The sequence below is a fragment of the Actinia tenebrosa genome, unplaced genomic scaffold (assembly GCF_029948245.1).
Source record: "Actinia tenebrosa isolate PJP-AT-01 unplaced genomic scaffold, QUT_ActTen_1.0 PGA_scaffold5__44_contigs__length_20552954, whole genome shotgun sequence".
In the NCBI taxonomy this organism is placed as follows: Eukaryota; Metazoa; Cnidaria; class Anthozoa; order Actiniaria; family Actiniidae; genus Actinia; species Actinia tenebrosa.
In genome coordinates, this window is record NW_028292582.1 from 3337217 (window position 1) to 3349968 (window position 12752).

The 12752-nt window shown below is 35.2% G+C and overlaps 1 protein-coding gene across 1 annotated transcript; it reads left to right on the top strand.

Moving 5' to 3' along the window:
• The first annotated feature begins 328 nt into the window (after nt 1-328).
• LOC116301780 (cotranscriptional regulator ARB2A) lies at nt 329-11894 on the top strand. Its single transcript, XM_089038455.1, has 12 exons — nt 329-395; nt 1608-1719; nt 2393-2476; nt 2573-2682; nt 3356-3421; nt 3756-3880; nt 6062-6125; nt 7185-7253; nt 7840-7959; nt 9092-9202; nt 10396-10486; nt 10613-11894. Exons 2-12 carry the CDS (start codon nt 1704-1706, stop codon nt 11020-11022), a joined length of 1266 nt encoding a protein of 421 aa, XP_088894581.1. The 5' UTR covers nt 329-395; nt 1608-1703; the 3' UTR covers nt 11023-11894.
• Nucleotides 11895-12752: the final 858 nt, after the last annotated feature.

Sequence of the window (12752 nt, forward strand, 5' to 3'; positions counted from 1 at the left end):
TTATGATGACATGCCGAGCAGAAAAATTGCATGTAGTGTATACGGTTCAACTTCTTTAAAATCAATTTAGAACTGTTACCATTAGTAAGGTTCTACTGCAGGTTTTCCCCCTCTTTATTAGTCATTCATTATAGATTATAGATTATCATGTAATTCAGCAAGTTTTACTGGAATAGTTGTGAATTTTTTTATTGTGTGTGTTTGCATCATCATTAAAACAAATTAAAACGATTTTTTTATCAATCTGGGTTTCCTGTGTTTTGCACCACAACAAGAAAGGTTGGGCTCCCTGTGGCACTCGGCCGTTGACAAGTTCGAGTCTCGGTAATGAAAGAAACCAGATCGATGTTGTGTCTAAAAACATTCATAAAAATCCAGGTTTCAGAGTTTGCCAGGTAAGAATTCTTAAACAGCTACATTATTTAAGGCTATAAAAGTGTTTTAGGCTTGTTTTTGAGTTTATATTTTACTTATAAACACTAGTATCTTGTCTGTTATAGAAAGCGGCCAGAGGTCAGAAATGAGTAATTTGACCAAAGTTTGAAGACATACTGCGTGACACACAATCATTTGCACAAAGATTTCTTTACATCACTAGAAAGACCAACATCTGAATAATCAACCAGCGAAGTTTCACGCGACTGAGAGGTTAAGCACATTCAGAATGAATATTTTTGTAAGACCTACTTTTTGATACTCTAAACACACGTCTAGCGAATAAAATTATGCTAATAAATGTGACGTCTATTAAGGCTTAATTAAATATACAAAATTGAACTGGTTCATAGAAACAGTATTTAAAAAGCATCATTATTTTACTCATGTTTTACATGAAAGCAATTTTGAATTTGTATTTTCAAAATGCCCGGCATTTAGTATTACTAGTTACAACAAAAACACTCAAATACCTTACCTGACGTCACACTTATTAGCATATTGGAAGTATAAACCTTCATAACTTAGAGACGCATCACTCAAATCAAGAAATATTATACCATTCAACTATTTACTTTATGCAGAACCAGTACTGAAAGTATTGTCGAAGGGTTCATTTGCACTTTAAAAAGGACATATCTCAACTAAAGATGTAATGACTCTTTCCAGTCAAAATATTAAATTATGTAATAATTAGCTTAGTAGTAGATAAGATCGAGAGAATGAGAGAGAGAGAGAGAGAGAGAGAGAATGTGTGTGGGTGAGAGTGAGAGGACTAGTATAGCTTAGGACCTAGGATTAGAACACGACCAAATCAGCTACGCTGTATATAACTTATCGTGTATAAATAAATATATATATATATATTTTTTTTTTTGTCCAGCAGCCGCGAAAGTTGAGTCAAAATTTACTGTCACGAACGCCGTTTTTGGGAGTGTTTGAAAAATTCCATTTTTCTCCATAATAAAGCATTATTTGATCAAACCAACTATACAGCGATTCTTAGGATACATTACCCTAACTAACTTGAAAGTATGAGCGAAATCGATTTTTCGAAGTTTGCCACGTTTTGCTCGATGGTTACAGACAGTCACTCTTAAGTAGTGTGAAGTTTATATTTACTTGTCTGTAAAAGCTAGATCAATTTGAATTTTTGTTTGCAAATTTTCCAGTCTTGTAGTTTCTTGGAATCCAACGAGTACAAAGACTCTTGTACAGCCAATTTTTACAGAAGTCGTTTGAGGTTTTGGCTGAAAGAAAGGGAAAGAATGGCTATGGGCAACTGTAAGTATTACATATTGGGCCATACTTTGTTCTATGAGATTTTCATTGTTGTATATACCACGAACATTTCCTTACAAAGGTCTTAAATATTTGAGCTATTTCATTTGGCCCGACTGAAAAAAGGTGTACAATAAGCGACTTATAATCAAAGTAATACAAAAGAAATAGAATTAGTTTCTACTCCTATATGCTTACTATTCTTTCACGGGACAAGTTATAAAGTCACTCCAGTGTAGAAATCCGTTTGAGTTTGATAATGATACATTTAAGCTTATTATGAATATACATAAAGATGCATAAATGCATCCTCAAATGATTACAACTGAAAATACTACTGGCTACTACAGTATGTAAGCAGCATATTTGAAGAAAGCCAATTAGACAACTTATTTATAACTTCTCAACCAAGAGATACGTTATTGAATACTGTATTTTGACAGAATTGTTTTGGGGTACAGTTCTTACTTCTAAGTTAATTATTGTGTAGCTCCAGAGAATATGCATACCCCATCCACAGAGGAAATTGGGAATTTTGGAGGGGAGTCGAGGGGGACCAGAGAAAGGACAAAATTACAGAGTTTGTATGGACGAAAATAGGAAGTTCCGGATGGTAGGGGGATCCTTTTAAACAAATTTTAAATTTTCTAAAACTAGACATTTCACTTCTAAATAGCTAACACTAACACTAAAAGGACATTAGAAGAGGCAATGAGCAAAGAAAGGCTGTCAATCGAGGAATATGGCTATGAATTTCAAGGTAGGATTGCTTGTTTTGATAGCTGTGAGAGTTATGGCAAGATTAAGTTTAGTCTTGACTTTGTTGATTGTTTAATATTTAATTGTTTGCTCACAGAGGTTAATGATCAACATAAACTTCGGGACATAAAAACTGGAAAAAACTTCAAATTTGATGTGTACCGCGAGAAAGAACTAAACCAGCAAAGATATGAAGAAATAGGAGAGGTAATACTTACAATATTCAAATGTGTATATATACATTTTCACATTATTAAAGCTTGTAAAATGTTAGGAAAAAAGAAACTTTTAATGGCAATGAGAACACTATCCCTATCAATTTTGAAAATTATAGTTATTTGTAAATATATTGAGTTGCATGTTTCTTTTCCTTATACTTTGATCGAGGGTTTTTCTCCAGATTCTTTGGTTTTCTAGGCCTCTTTCCACACGTGAAAGTTTTCATTTTATAAAGGCTGATTCTGTGGAGATGTCTGTATATACATATAAACATAAGGTTTATATAAGGTTATAATTAGGTTTATATAAGGTTTATAGAAGGTTTATAGAAGGTGTATATACATATAAACCTTATTGTTCGTTTGTTTGTTATTTATTCCTTTATTTACCAATCCCCAGGGGGAGGAGTAAATTGTAGATTTCAAAATATTTGTTATAGTTTTATACTATTTTTCAATCTATATCTAGCTGTACTTTAGAAATGCTCAACTGCATTTTACTACTGGCTGCTGTGTCATTTCTCGATAAGCATAATTTTACGATATATTGCCAAACTTCCCCACTTCCCATCTGAAGAAAGAAAGAAGAAAAAAAAAAAAAACCAGCCAGCCAGCAGCCAATTGTGGTTATGTCTTGATATCTTCACTGATTACTATTTCAGGCTATTACAGAATATGTCTATGAATACCTTGAAAACAAGCTTGACCTTGAGAAAGTTACCATTCCAGTAAGATGAATACAAATTCTTTTATCATTTAGTATGTATGTACGTAAAGTAGTAACAGAATGGACTCTATTCTCATTCATTCTTCTTTCCATCTCATTCTCACTAGTCCAATTTTCTCTTATTTGCTTCTCATCTCTATTTCATTTAATCTTATTTGCATTTCATTCACATTTTCTCTCTATTACCATTCTCTGTTATTTGCATTTCATTGTCCTTCTCTCTATTCTTATTCAATGTTATTAACTAGCACTTTATTCTCATCCACTGTATTCCCATTTTGATTTGCATCTCATTCTCATAATTCTCACTATTCTCATTCATTCAAATTGTGCAGGTTGATGCTCATCCAAATAAACCCAAAGGGTTTTTCTTCATGAGTAAAGATGCTCCTGAATGTGACAAATTGATGATTCTCATCCATGGCAGTGGTGTGGTACGAGCTGGTCAATGGGCAAGAAGGTTTGTAATATATCATGTGAAGCATGGTTTTCACTAGCGAGATAAGTATAAGCATAAACACAGACCTAAGGGTATCAAGCCCACTCACTTCTCTGTTGACGTCCTCACTGTAACATAAGCACAAGGATCAAAGCAATCTCCTTCTTTTTAATATGCTTCTGCTTGTGCTTATGTTGCCTTATGTCATAGTGAGGACGACACTTTAGGGATGCCCCTGCGTTAGAATGACCATGGTACCATGGTTTTTCATTGTCAACCATGGTCAACCATGTTTTGACTTTGGTCTAACCATGGTGGCTGACCATGATCAGAAAATAATGATGACAATGGCACACTGTCAACCATGGTCAAAATACATTTTGCTTGATTTTACCAAGAAAAGACATTAATTGATATAAATATGGGAAAACATTCTAGTTAGCACATTAAAATGCATAAACAGATTGGCTGTATACATAATCAAGTTATTTTATTGAGTGTATTATAATATGACAAAATATAAATAATTCTAAAAATTATTACCATACTGTAGATGTGCATTAAGCATTGAACAGAAAGTACAGTAAGTTGTCAGGACAAAAGAGCACCAGGCCAACCAAATTTCATGATTGTAACTTTAGTGTAGAAACAAAAATTTTGGCTTATATTTACATGCTGATTGTATTCAAATTATTTTCTGTTGCATTAAAAAAGTGAGTGCAAATATTTGTTTGAAAAGGCAATAATTGTTTTATTTTATTTTGTTCCTTCTATTAATGAGTGAATTATACTACTGCTCAGTATGATTTGCAAGCTGATATTGTATATTTATGTAGGTTTTTCTTGACCATGCTGTACGGGTGCTGTTTGCAAACATGGTTGACCATGGTAAACCATGGTATTGATATTGCTTTCAAACACGGTTGACCATGGTCTACCATGGTATTGATTTTGCTTTAAAACATTGTTGACCATGGTAAACCACGGTATTGATTTTGCTTTCAAACATGGTTGACCATGGTAAACCATGGTATTGATATTGCTTTCAAACATGGTTGACCATGGTCTACCATGGTATTGATTTTGCTTTTAAACATGGTTGACCATGGTCAAACCATGGTTGTTCTTTTACCTAGCATAACACTAACTGACCATGGTTGACCATGGTTAAACTTGTGCAATTTAACGTTCATGGTTGACCATGGTCAAAACATGGTCACATCATGGACAAACCATGGTCAACCATGTTTGCTTGACCATGTTCTAACATGTTTTAATCATGTTTGACCATGGTTTGACCATGGTCCTGACGCAGGGGAGAGATCAAAACAAGTGCTATCTTACTGACCATTTTCATAATGATAACAGTTAATAAGGGAATAAACTCTAAGTTAAAAAGTATTGATGGCAATTAGATTTTTCATATGAAATGATATACAATATGTTAGAATAAATTATTATTTTGAAAAAGACAAAAAATATTATGTAAGAAATATAATGGGAATAGGGCGTTTTGCTCAAATGCCAATCAAACTGGATATCTTGATTATCCTGATTTTGAGAGTCAAATCACAGGAATGAATGTATTGCATTCCTATATTGAACCCTCTTTTTAATCTTGCCTCTTAAGAGACCTGCTCTGTACAGCCCTCTTTTCCTTAATGCTCTACTGAACATTAGGAGCAAAACATATAACATGACAAGACATGGCATGACATAACATGATGTCATATGATGTCATGTGACGTTTAACACAATGTGATGTGACAGACACAAGTCAGAGAAAAACGTTTGAGCATGCGTGCATCTCAGCACGGTTTCTAAGAATTTAGAAGAGTTTTAGTGAGAAAATAAATGTTTGTTTTCTCCAAGTATACAAAACATTTTGTGAGTATACTTTTGTGAGACCAAGATGCTGTAATTTAACGAACACAATATGAAAGAATTAGCCTTAACTTTCAAGCATGGACACTAAGATTTGGCATTTTGTTAAGTCCAATTCATCAGGCATGTTCGAAAGTCAAAATATATCTTTTACAATAACATGAAGATGTTTTGACTAATTTGCATAAAGATTCAGAGCATGTACAGACGTTTTTCACTTGCGTCAATGTGACGTGAGGATGATGATGAAGTTTAACTTTTACAATAAACAATATTATTGCACTCAGCTAACTTTATTCATTTTTACTATTAATACAGCTTGATCATCAATGACAGTTTTGAAAGTGGGACAATGGTTCCATATATTGAAAAAGCAATAAAGGTATGTGATAATTTTTTTATTGAATGCTAATAAAATACCATAAAGCCATTAACCATTTCTATAGTATACCAGTTAGACTTTCCTGATTGTATAATTTTATTATTTCCCATTGATATTTGCTGGATTACCCTATGTTTTTAATTATTTTTTTTTAATTTTCTATTTTATTTATATTCCCATCTTCATTCAAGCTTTATTCTCTTATATAATGTTTATCCTTCTTATTCTTATTCTTATTCTTATTTTAATTATCATTTTGGAAATTAATAGATGACCCAATGCTTTATGTTACATGAAATTCTATTGTGTAGTTCATTAAATAATCCAAAAATTATCCATAACCCCCTCTGAATGAAGGATTTTTTCCAGAAACGTTAACCCCAAACCCTCAGAAATTCCAACTTCCTTCCATAAAACTCTTTTGTTCTTTCTCTGACCCCCTACCCCTCCCTACCCCTCAGAAATTCAAAATTCCTCTGTGGAGGGAGGGGGGCAGGGGGTATGGATAATTTCTGGAGCTACACATTTCAATTATACATGAAATATCGGATTTCAATTTAAACAAAAGCATAGTTGTTAAAGTTATGAAAAAAGTTCTTGTAAAGTTTTTTAGGTATTTATATAAATTACTTCAAAAAATGAAATACAAAAGAGGGGTACTAACATATATTGTTAAGTTTCAAAGCTATGAGAGTTTGAAGAAGTGAACAAAAACTTGTTTCTTTGATATTTTGCACCCTTTTTCATTTTGGCTATAAAAACATTTGCATGATGTTATCACAATGAGTGCCCAGGCTCCAAACTTATGTGTAAAAAGGATGTGTGCAAGCAATACCCATGTATGTCCTTATAAAAAGGATTCGTTATTTTTTTTTGTATGCTTAAGCATAGTTAACTATGCCTTAAAGTAGAACATGGTACAGCTTCGACACAACTGTGAACCTGTCTTACCATTTCCCACTTCAAAACTATTCTACATTGTAACATCACATGAAGCAGGGTGATCATACATATTCCATACTCAATAATATTCAAGAAATTATCATGTTTTTTCCCCAGGAAGGTTTTGGTGTGCTTATTACTAATGGTAATCATAATTATGATGAAAAACTGCACAAGCGCATTAAGGTACTCCTCCTTTTGCTATGTTATGTTTTTCATTTTATGTTTTCTTTTTACGTTCCTTATTTTATGTTTTCTTTCCAAACATAAACATTTCAGAACTGAATTCAACATAAGACCTAATCCACTTGGACGTAAAGTTTTGCCTATTTCAGACCACATTTCTTTCTCTGGAGAATAAGTTTTTTGTTTGAGTTGTGTCCATATTCATGTGTCTTCTCATGTGCAAACATTAAACGAAGAAAAAATACTCTAGGGAATGACATATTTAAATCTAAATTGAAATCTAATTTAAATCTATCTACTAAGTAGCTACCTATCTAGTCTAACTTTTAAGTTAAATCAAAGGTAGTTTGTACTTTTATGTCATATTTCTGTACTGAATAATATTGATTGATTGACATTGGCCTGAAATGGGAAAACAGTGGATTACTATTGCAAATTTTGGAATTTGATGGCATCACTTTGATTCTATGCTCCCCAGTACACGTGCAGTACTTTAAACATCTAACGATCTGAATTCCAGTCATCGTCATTAATGCTTAATTATGTTTCCCAATAACACTGACATGGCCTAACATGTCTTTCACAGGGCAGTGAGAATCCCCAGGATCACTTTGTTTATGTCTGGAACAACTTCATCAAGAAGGCCAAGGCCAAACACATCGTGATTGTTGCACATAGTTTTGGTGGGGTAGTAGTTCTTCATGGTGTAAGTATTTTGCTGCCTTACCTCTTAAAGATGCAACTAATTTGATAGTGATAAAGCGTTTTCACTCACGTGAGAAGGCAGCCATAAACAATAGAAACTTTCTGCACAGTACTTGCATAAAAATAGAGTTCAGTTCCCGGAGGATAGAAAATGTATTGTTTTGGTACCCCATAATGGTCGCTGTGACGTCACATGAAAACGCTCTATACTTTGTATATTATTTTTATGATATTTAAACTCATGGCTATTTTCCATCATGTTAATTGCATTTCAGTCCCGTTCTCATCTGTTTGGGCACTAGCATGAATTGGGTGACATGTGCTTCAAGTGCACTGTCTCTTATCTCTTCCTCTGTCTTATTGTTTCCTTTCAAATCATTTCTACTCTCATTCCCATTCTCATCTCTTTGGGCACTGGCATGAATTGGGTGGCATGTGCTTCAAGTGCACTGTTTGGTTTTGGGTGTTGGGTGTTGTGCTTTGGGTGTTGGGTTTTGGGTGTTGGATGTTGTGTGTTGGGAATTGGGTGTTGGGGTTTGGTTTTGGGTGTTGTGCATTGGGTGTTGCATGTTGGGTGTTGGGTGTTGCATGTTGGGTGTTGGTTTTGGGTGTTGGTTTTGGGTGTTGCATGTTGGGTGTTGGGTGTTGCATGTTGGGTGTTGGGTGTTGCATGTTGGGTGTTGCATGTTTGGTGTTGGGTGTTGCATGTTGGGTGTTGGGTGTTGGTTTTGGGTGTTGCATGTTGGGTGTTGGGTGTTGCATTTTGGGTGTTGGGTGTTGGGGTTTGGTTTTGGGTGTTGGGTGTTGCGTGTTGTGCGTTGCGTGTTGGGTGTTGTGTATAGATTGTTTATTGTGGTGTGGTGTGGTGTTGTGTTGAGTGTTGCAAATAGGTACAGGAAGGATGTAAAATATATTTTTTTCCCTCAACTTTCAAAGCCCATCTCATTTTATCCCACTTTATCTATATATCTATTTCATCCTGTCTCATATATATTTAATCACATTCTGTGCCATCTCTTTTCATTTCATTTCTTTCTTGTCAGTGTTACGGTATGTCTTTTCGTTTAACTGCTATGAGTGAGTCTCGTACGTTTTCTCACTCAAAGTGTTCCTTTACTGTGGTGTTGTTTTAGTTAAGAAACATCAAAGAAGCTAAGGAACGCATCAAGGCTGTAGCTTTTACAGATTCTGTTCACAGTGTTGACCGCTACGAATCAAGTGATATCAAACAGTTTTTCAAAAAGGTAGTAACTAGAGTAAAAAACGTTTGACTTTGAAAAGCTCTTGGTACGAACCACAGGAAACCCAATTTAGATAAAAATACTAGACGAAAATAAATATGTTTTCATGGTTCTCCTGTTAGCATGTATTATTCAGCGTACTTTCTTAGCCTCGTACCCAATTTGAATAATATTTTCCAAATATTCTTTGCTTCTTGCACTTTTATCTAAATTGGGCTCCCTGTGTATAGACTTGCATTGCTTTGATCTTTGTTGTGTTTCATATCGTGGAAAGACGAGTAAGAGTATCTCCATTTCTCAGTGATTTTTTATCATTCGGTCAAAATCGGGCTGCATTTGTCAAGCTCAATGGCATCATACTACTACATATACTTATTTCAATAAAGTTAGTCACCGAAAACCTAGAAAGCTGAGATCACTGAGAATCATGGGAAACAAGTCATTTCAAACAAGTAAAGCTTTTTTGATACAATCTGCAGCTTGAGGATGCTCAGAAGAGGTGAGACTGTAACTGGTAAAGATGTGCAAGTACATCAATAGTTATCAAGCGGTTGAAACATGTAAAATGTATCTACCCATAATCCTTGTCAATGTCAGCTTTGTCACTTTTCAGGTGACTAACTTTATTGAAATACTGAGTATATGTAAAATTGTTCATTTTATCCAGCCTGGTCAACAGTTTTCCGGTTTCCCCAGTCCTCCCACTCGATATGAAACTCAGTAGTGTCTCGTATACATAAATCTCAAAGTCAATACAGACATTAATATGGTGCATGTATCAGTAGGTTAGGTCAGAAAAAGGATAAATTTTATTGTTACCTGAAAACAAAAGTCAGGGCAAAGCTAATTTACAGAGCGAATTGGAAATTAGGTTTTGCGCCGGCGGAGGGAGGAAAACCGGAGAACCCGCGGAGAAAATCCCTTTGAATCAAGGGAAATACCTAACAGACGTACTCACATGAGATGCCGACTACAGGAATCGAACCGGAGACCCCAAAGAGTGTACTACCACTACTCGCCATCCTTTCAGTATTTTTTTTTTTTTGCTATTTCAAAAGCTGACTTCAGTTTTCTCTAAAATACTATGAGAGCTAGACCAGCAATAGCATAGCCAATCAGAACGCATAATATGCAGTCCACTAGCTTGTTTATAAAATATCACTAATGGTAATTCACTGTTCTTCATTGCTGATCAGAGAACAAGAAACTGGGTTTCGTCGAGCGATAAACTGAACACTCCAATACATTCGTACTATGAAGGTGACACTGGTGAACTAGTATCTGCAGGTATGTATATGGAAAGATAAAGATGTAGGCCAGATGGTGTTGAGGGTTATAAATGTTTGCCTAAAGTACACTTTTTTATCTATATATTATTTCAGTAAAATATGGGTTTATATTTTCCTTCTGTAGGCACGACAGAACACGTCTGCACATCACACTATGCTAAAGATTCGGTCTTTAAATTTTTTAAGGAAAAACTGGATGGAAAAGGAAAGGATAATGATAATAACGAGATGAAGACCACCGGGGAAAAAACCGGGGAAAAAACAACTGAACAACCAGGAAAAGATAACAAGGTGACTGGAGAAACTGAACAACCACGAAAAGAAGCTGAACAAGAAGGAAAAAGGAAGCCCACGGATAAAGCGAAAGTGCTTGGTGAAGAAAAAAAGAAAAAAGTGGAACACACTGAAGATGGCGAGAAGGTGAATGACAATCAAGGGACGGGTGGAGAGGATTCGAATACTGTCAATGTAAGAGGAGGAAATATTGGAGGAACTAGCCAAGATGTAATTGCTAGTGGAAACAATACAACGTAAATGCCAACCGAGAACGATAAGGACCATGAGGAAAATACGCCTATTGCAAACGAAGGAGATGTGGAAATGGAAGCTGGAGAAGAGCAAAGTGATAAAGACTGCGAGCACATGGATGAATCATGAATTATCCTAAAACTAAACTTGATCTAGAATGCTGTTACACTGTATTTGAATAGATACCGTTTGTGTGCGAAACACAAAGGGCTTACCATGATGGCATGAGCAAAGCTCATCCAATCAGAATGCGAGTATGTTCTGAAACATACGATGTGATATAGATTGAATTCGGACGAGAGGAGTCTGGGTAAACTACATACTGTGTTATAATAATCACGTGATAATAATCAATTATGGAGTACGTTTCATACCTACGCTTCCAGAATCCCTTTCGGTAGCTTTTTTGTTTTGCTAATTTTCACCATTGTCTTGGTATCCTCAAAAGAGTTTTAAATTTGAATATGAACAGAGATTTTAAAAAGGGTTGTGGTAGTTTAGGTATGAAGTGTTATTACGGTTAGGTTGTATTAGGACAACATATGGCCTTCTCTTTGTAGAACATATAAACTTGCCTCAAAACATTACAAACTAGTTATATCAGCTCTTTGAAATATTTTATTGTGACTTTCCGGATTGAAAAAACTGGAATTATTAACACTTTTATCGATTTTAAGCCAATCTTTGGCTTGTATGACCATATCAAGTGCAGCGTATCAATGCATGTATCATAGCAAGAGATTATAATGATTGGTTTTGCTGCGTAGATTGTTTAAATTATCTTAATTTATTATTGTAGTCGTTCATTGTTTCATGTATACGATAATATAATTCAAGTGCGAATAATAATATAATCTAATTAAAACATTATGAGTGAGCACCTTCATAAGCTTTTTCCCTTTTGGCAAACTACATGATATATGCCGAGTCTGAATGATAAAATACATTCAAGTGTAACACCAAAGAATGGTCCCTTTCGCAGTTCCCAGCGCCATCTTGAAAGGTAGCCGTGCCCTTGCATCGATCTTGCTCTATCATTGCAAGCTCACCGTTCGTCTCACTTCGGTGCAAAGGCACGGTTACCTTTCAAGATGGCGCTGGGAACTGTGAAGGGGGCTATTATATAGGAAAACCGGCGATACGTGCATAATGAATTTTTCTTGTTCACTTTTATTATGGAAGCTATACTCTCTCGGCCTTAAAGGCAGGTAAATATCAGAAACAAAACCTTCAAGTTTGTAAATGTTGCTCGTTTTAGAACCCAGTTTCCGAGTTGTTGCAAGTTGGGACTTTTATGTCCAATTCTAGATCTTTACGCTGATTGGCTAGTTAGTGCCGTTACGAGATAGTTGCAGCTTCTAAAACTTGCCTCACAACAAATGTTTTAGTTTCGTGACAAGTTTGAAAACTGGCTATGGGCAAAATCGTTAACGAAAATTTAAGAGAAAAACATATTTTATATAAGCTTATTCATTCCTCTCAGCCGCAGCACGAAATCATAGACTTCTTTTCTTGGATTTCCGAGCCAGCGCTGCGTTCGATCGTGAAGCCAGCTCTTGCGACGATAGGGGCGGTTTTCGTAAGTACGTATTGCTAAGAACCAATCAGATTACGGAACCCTTAACGGATTGTACCAGGTGCGCGAGCTAGCTCTTCCGCGCGCGTTCACCAATTTTCATTTTGGTTACCATGGTAAAGTATGTTACGTCATAATTGGTCAAGGACGTTAATTCAAG

What these genes read in the sequence shown, in the direction of transcription:
- LOC116301780 (XM_089038455.1), top strand. An exon ending in GCTGGTCAATGGGCAAGAAG is followed by an intron (nt 3,881 to 6,061) that starts GTTTGTAATATA and finishes CTATTAATACAG; the next exon opens with CTTGATCATCAATGACAGTT. An exon ending in GGGTAGTAGTTCTTCATGGT is followed by an intron (nt 7,960 to 9,091) that starts GTAAGTATTTTG and finishes GTGTTGTTTTAG; the next exon opens with TTAAGAAACATCAAAGAAGC.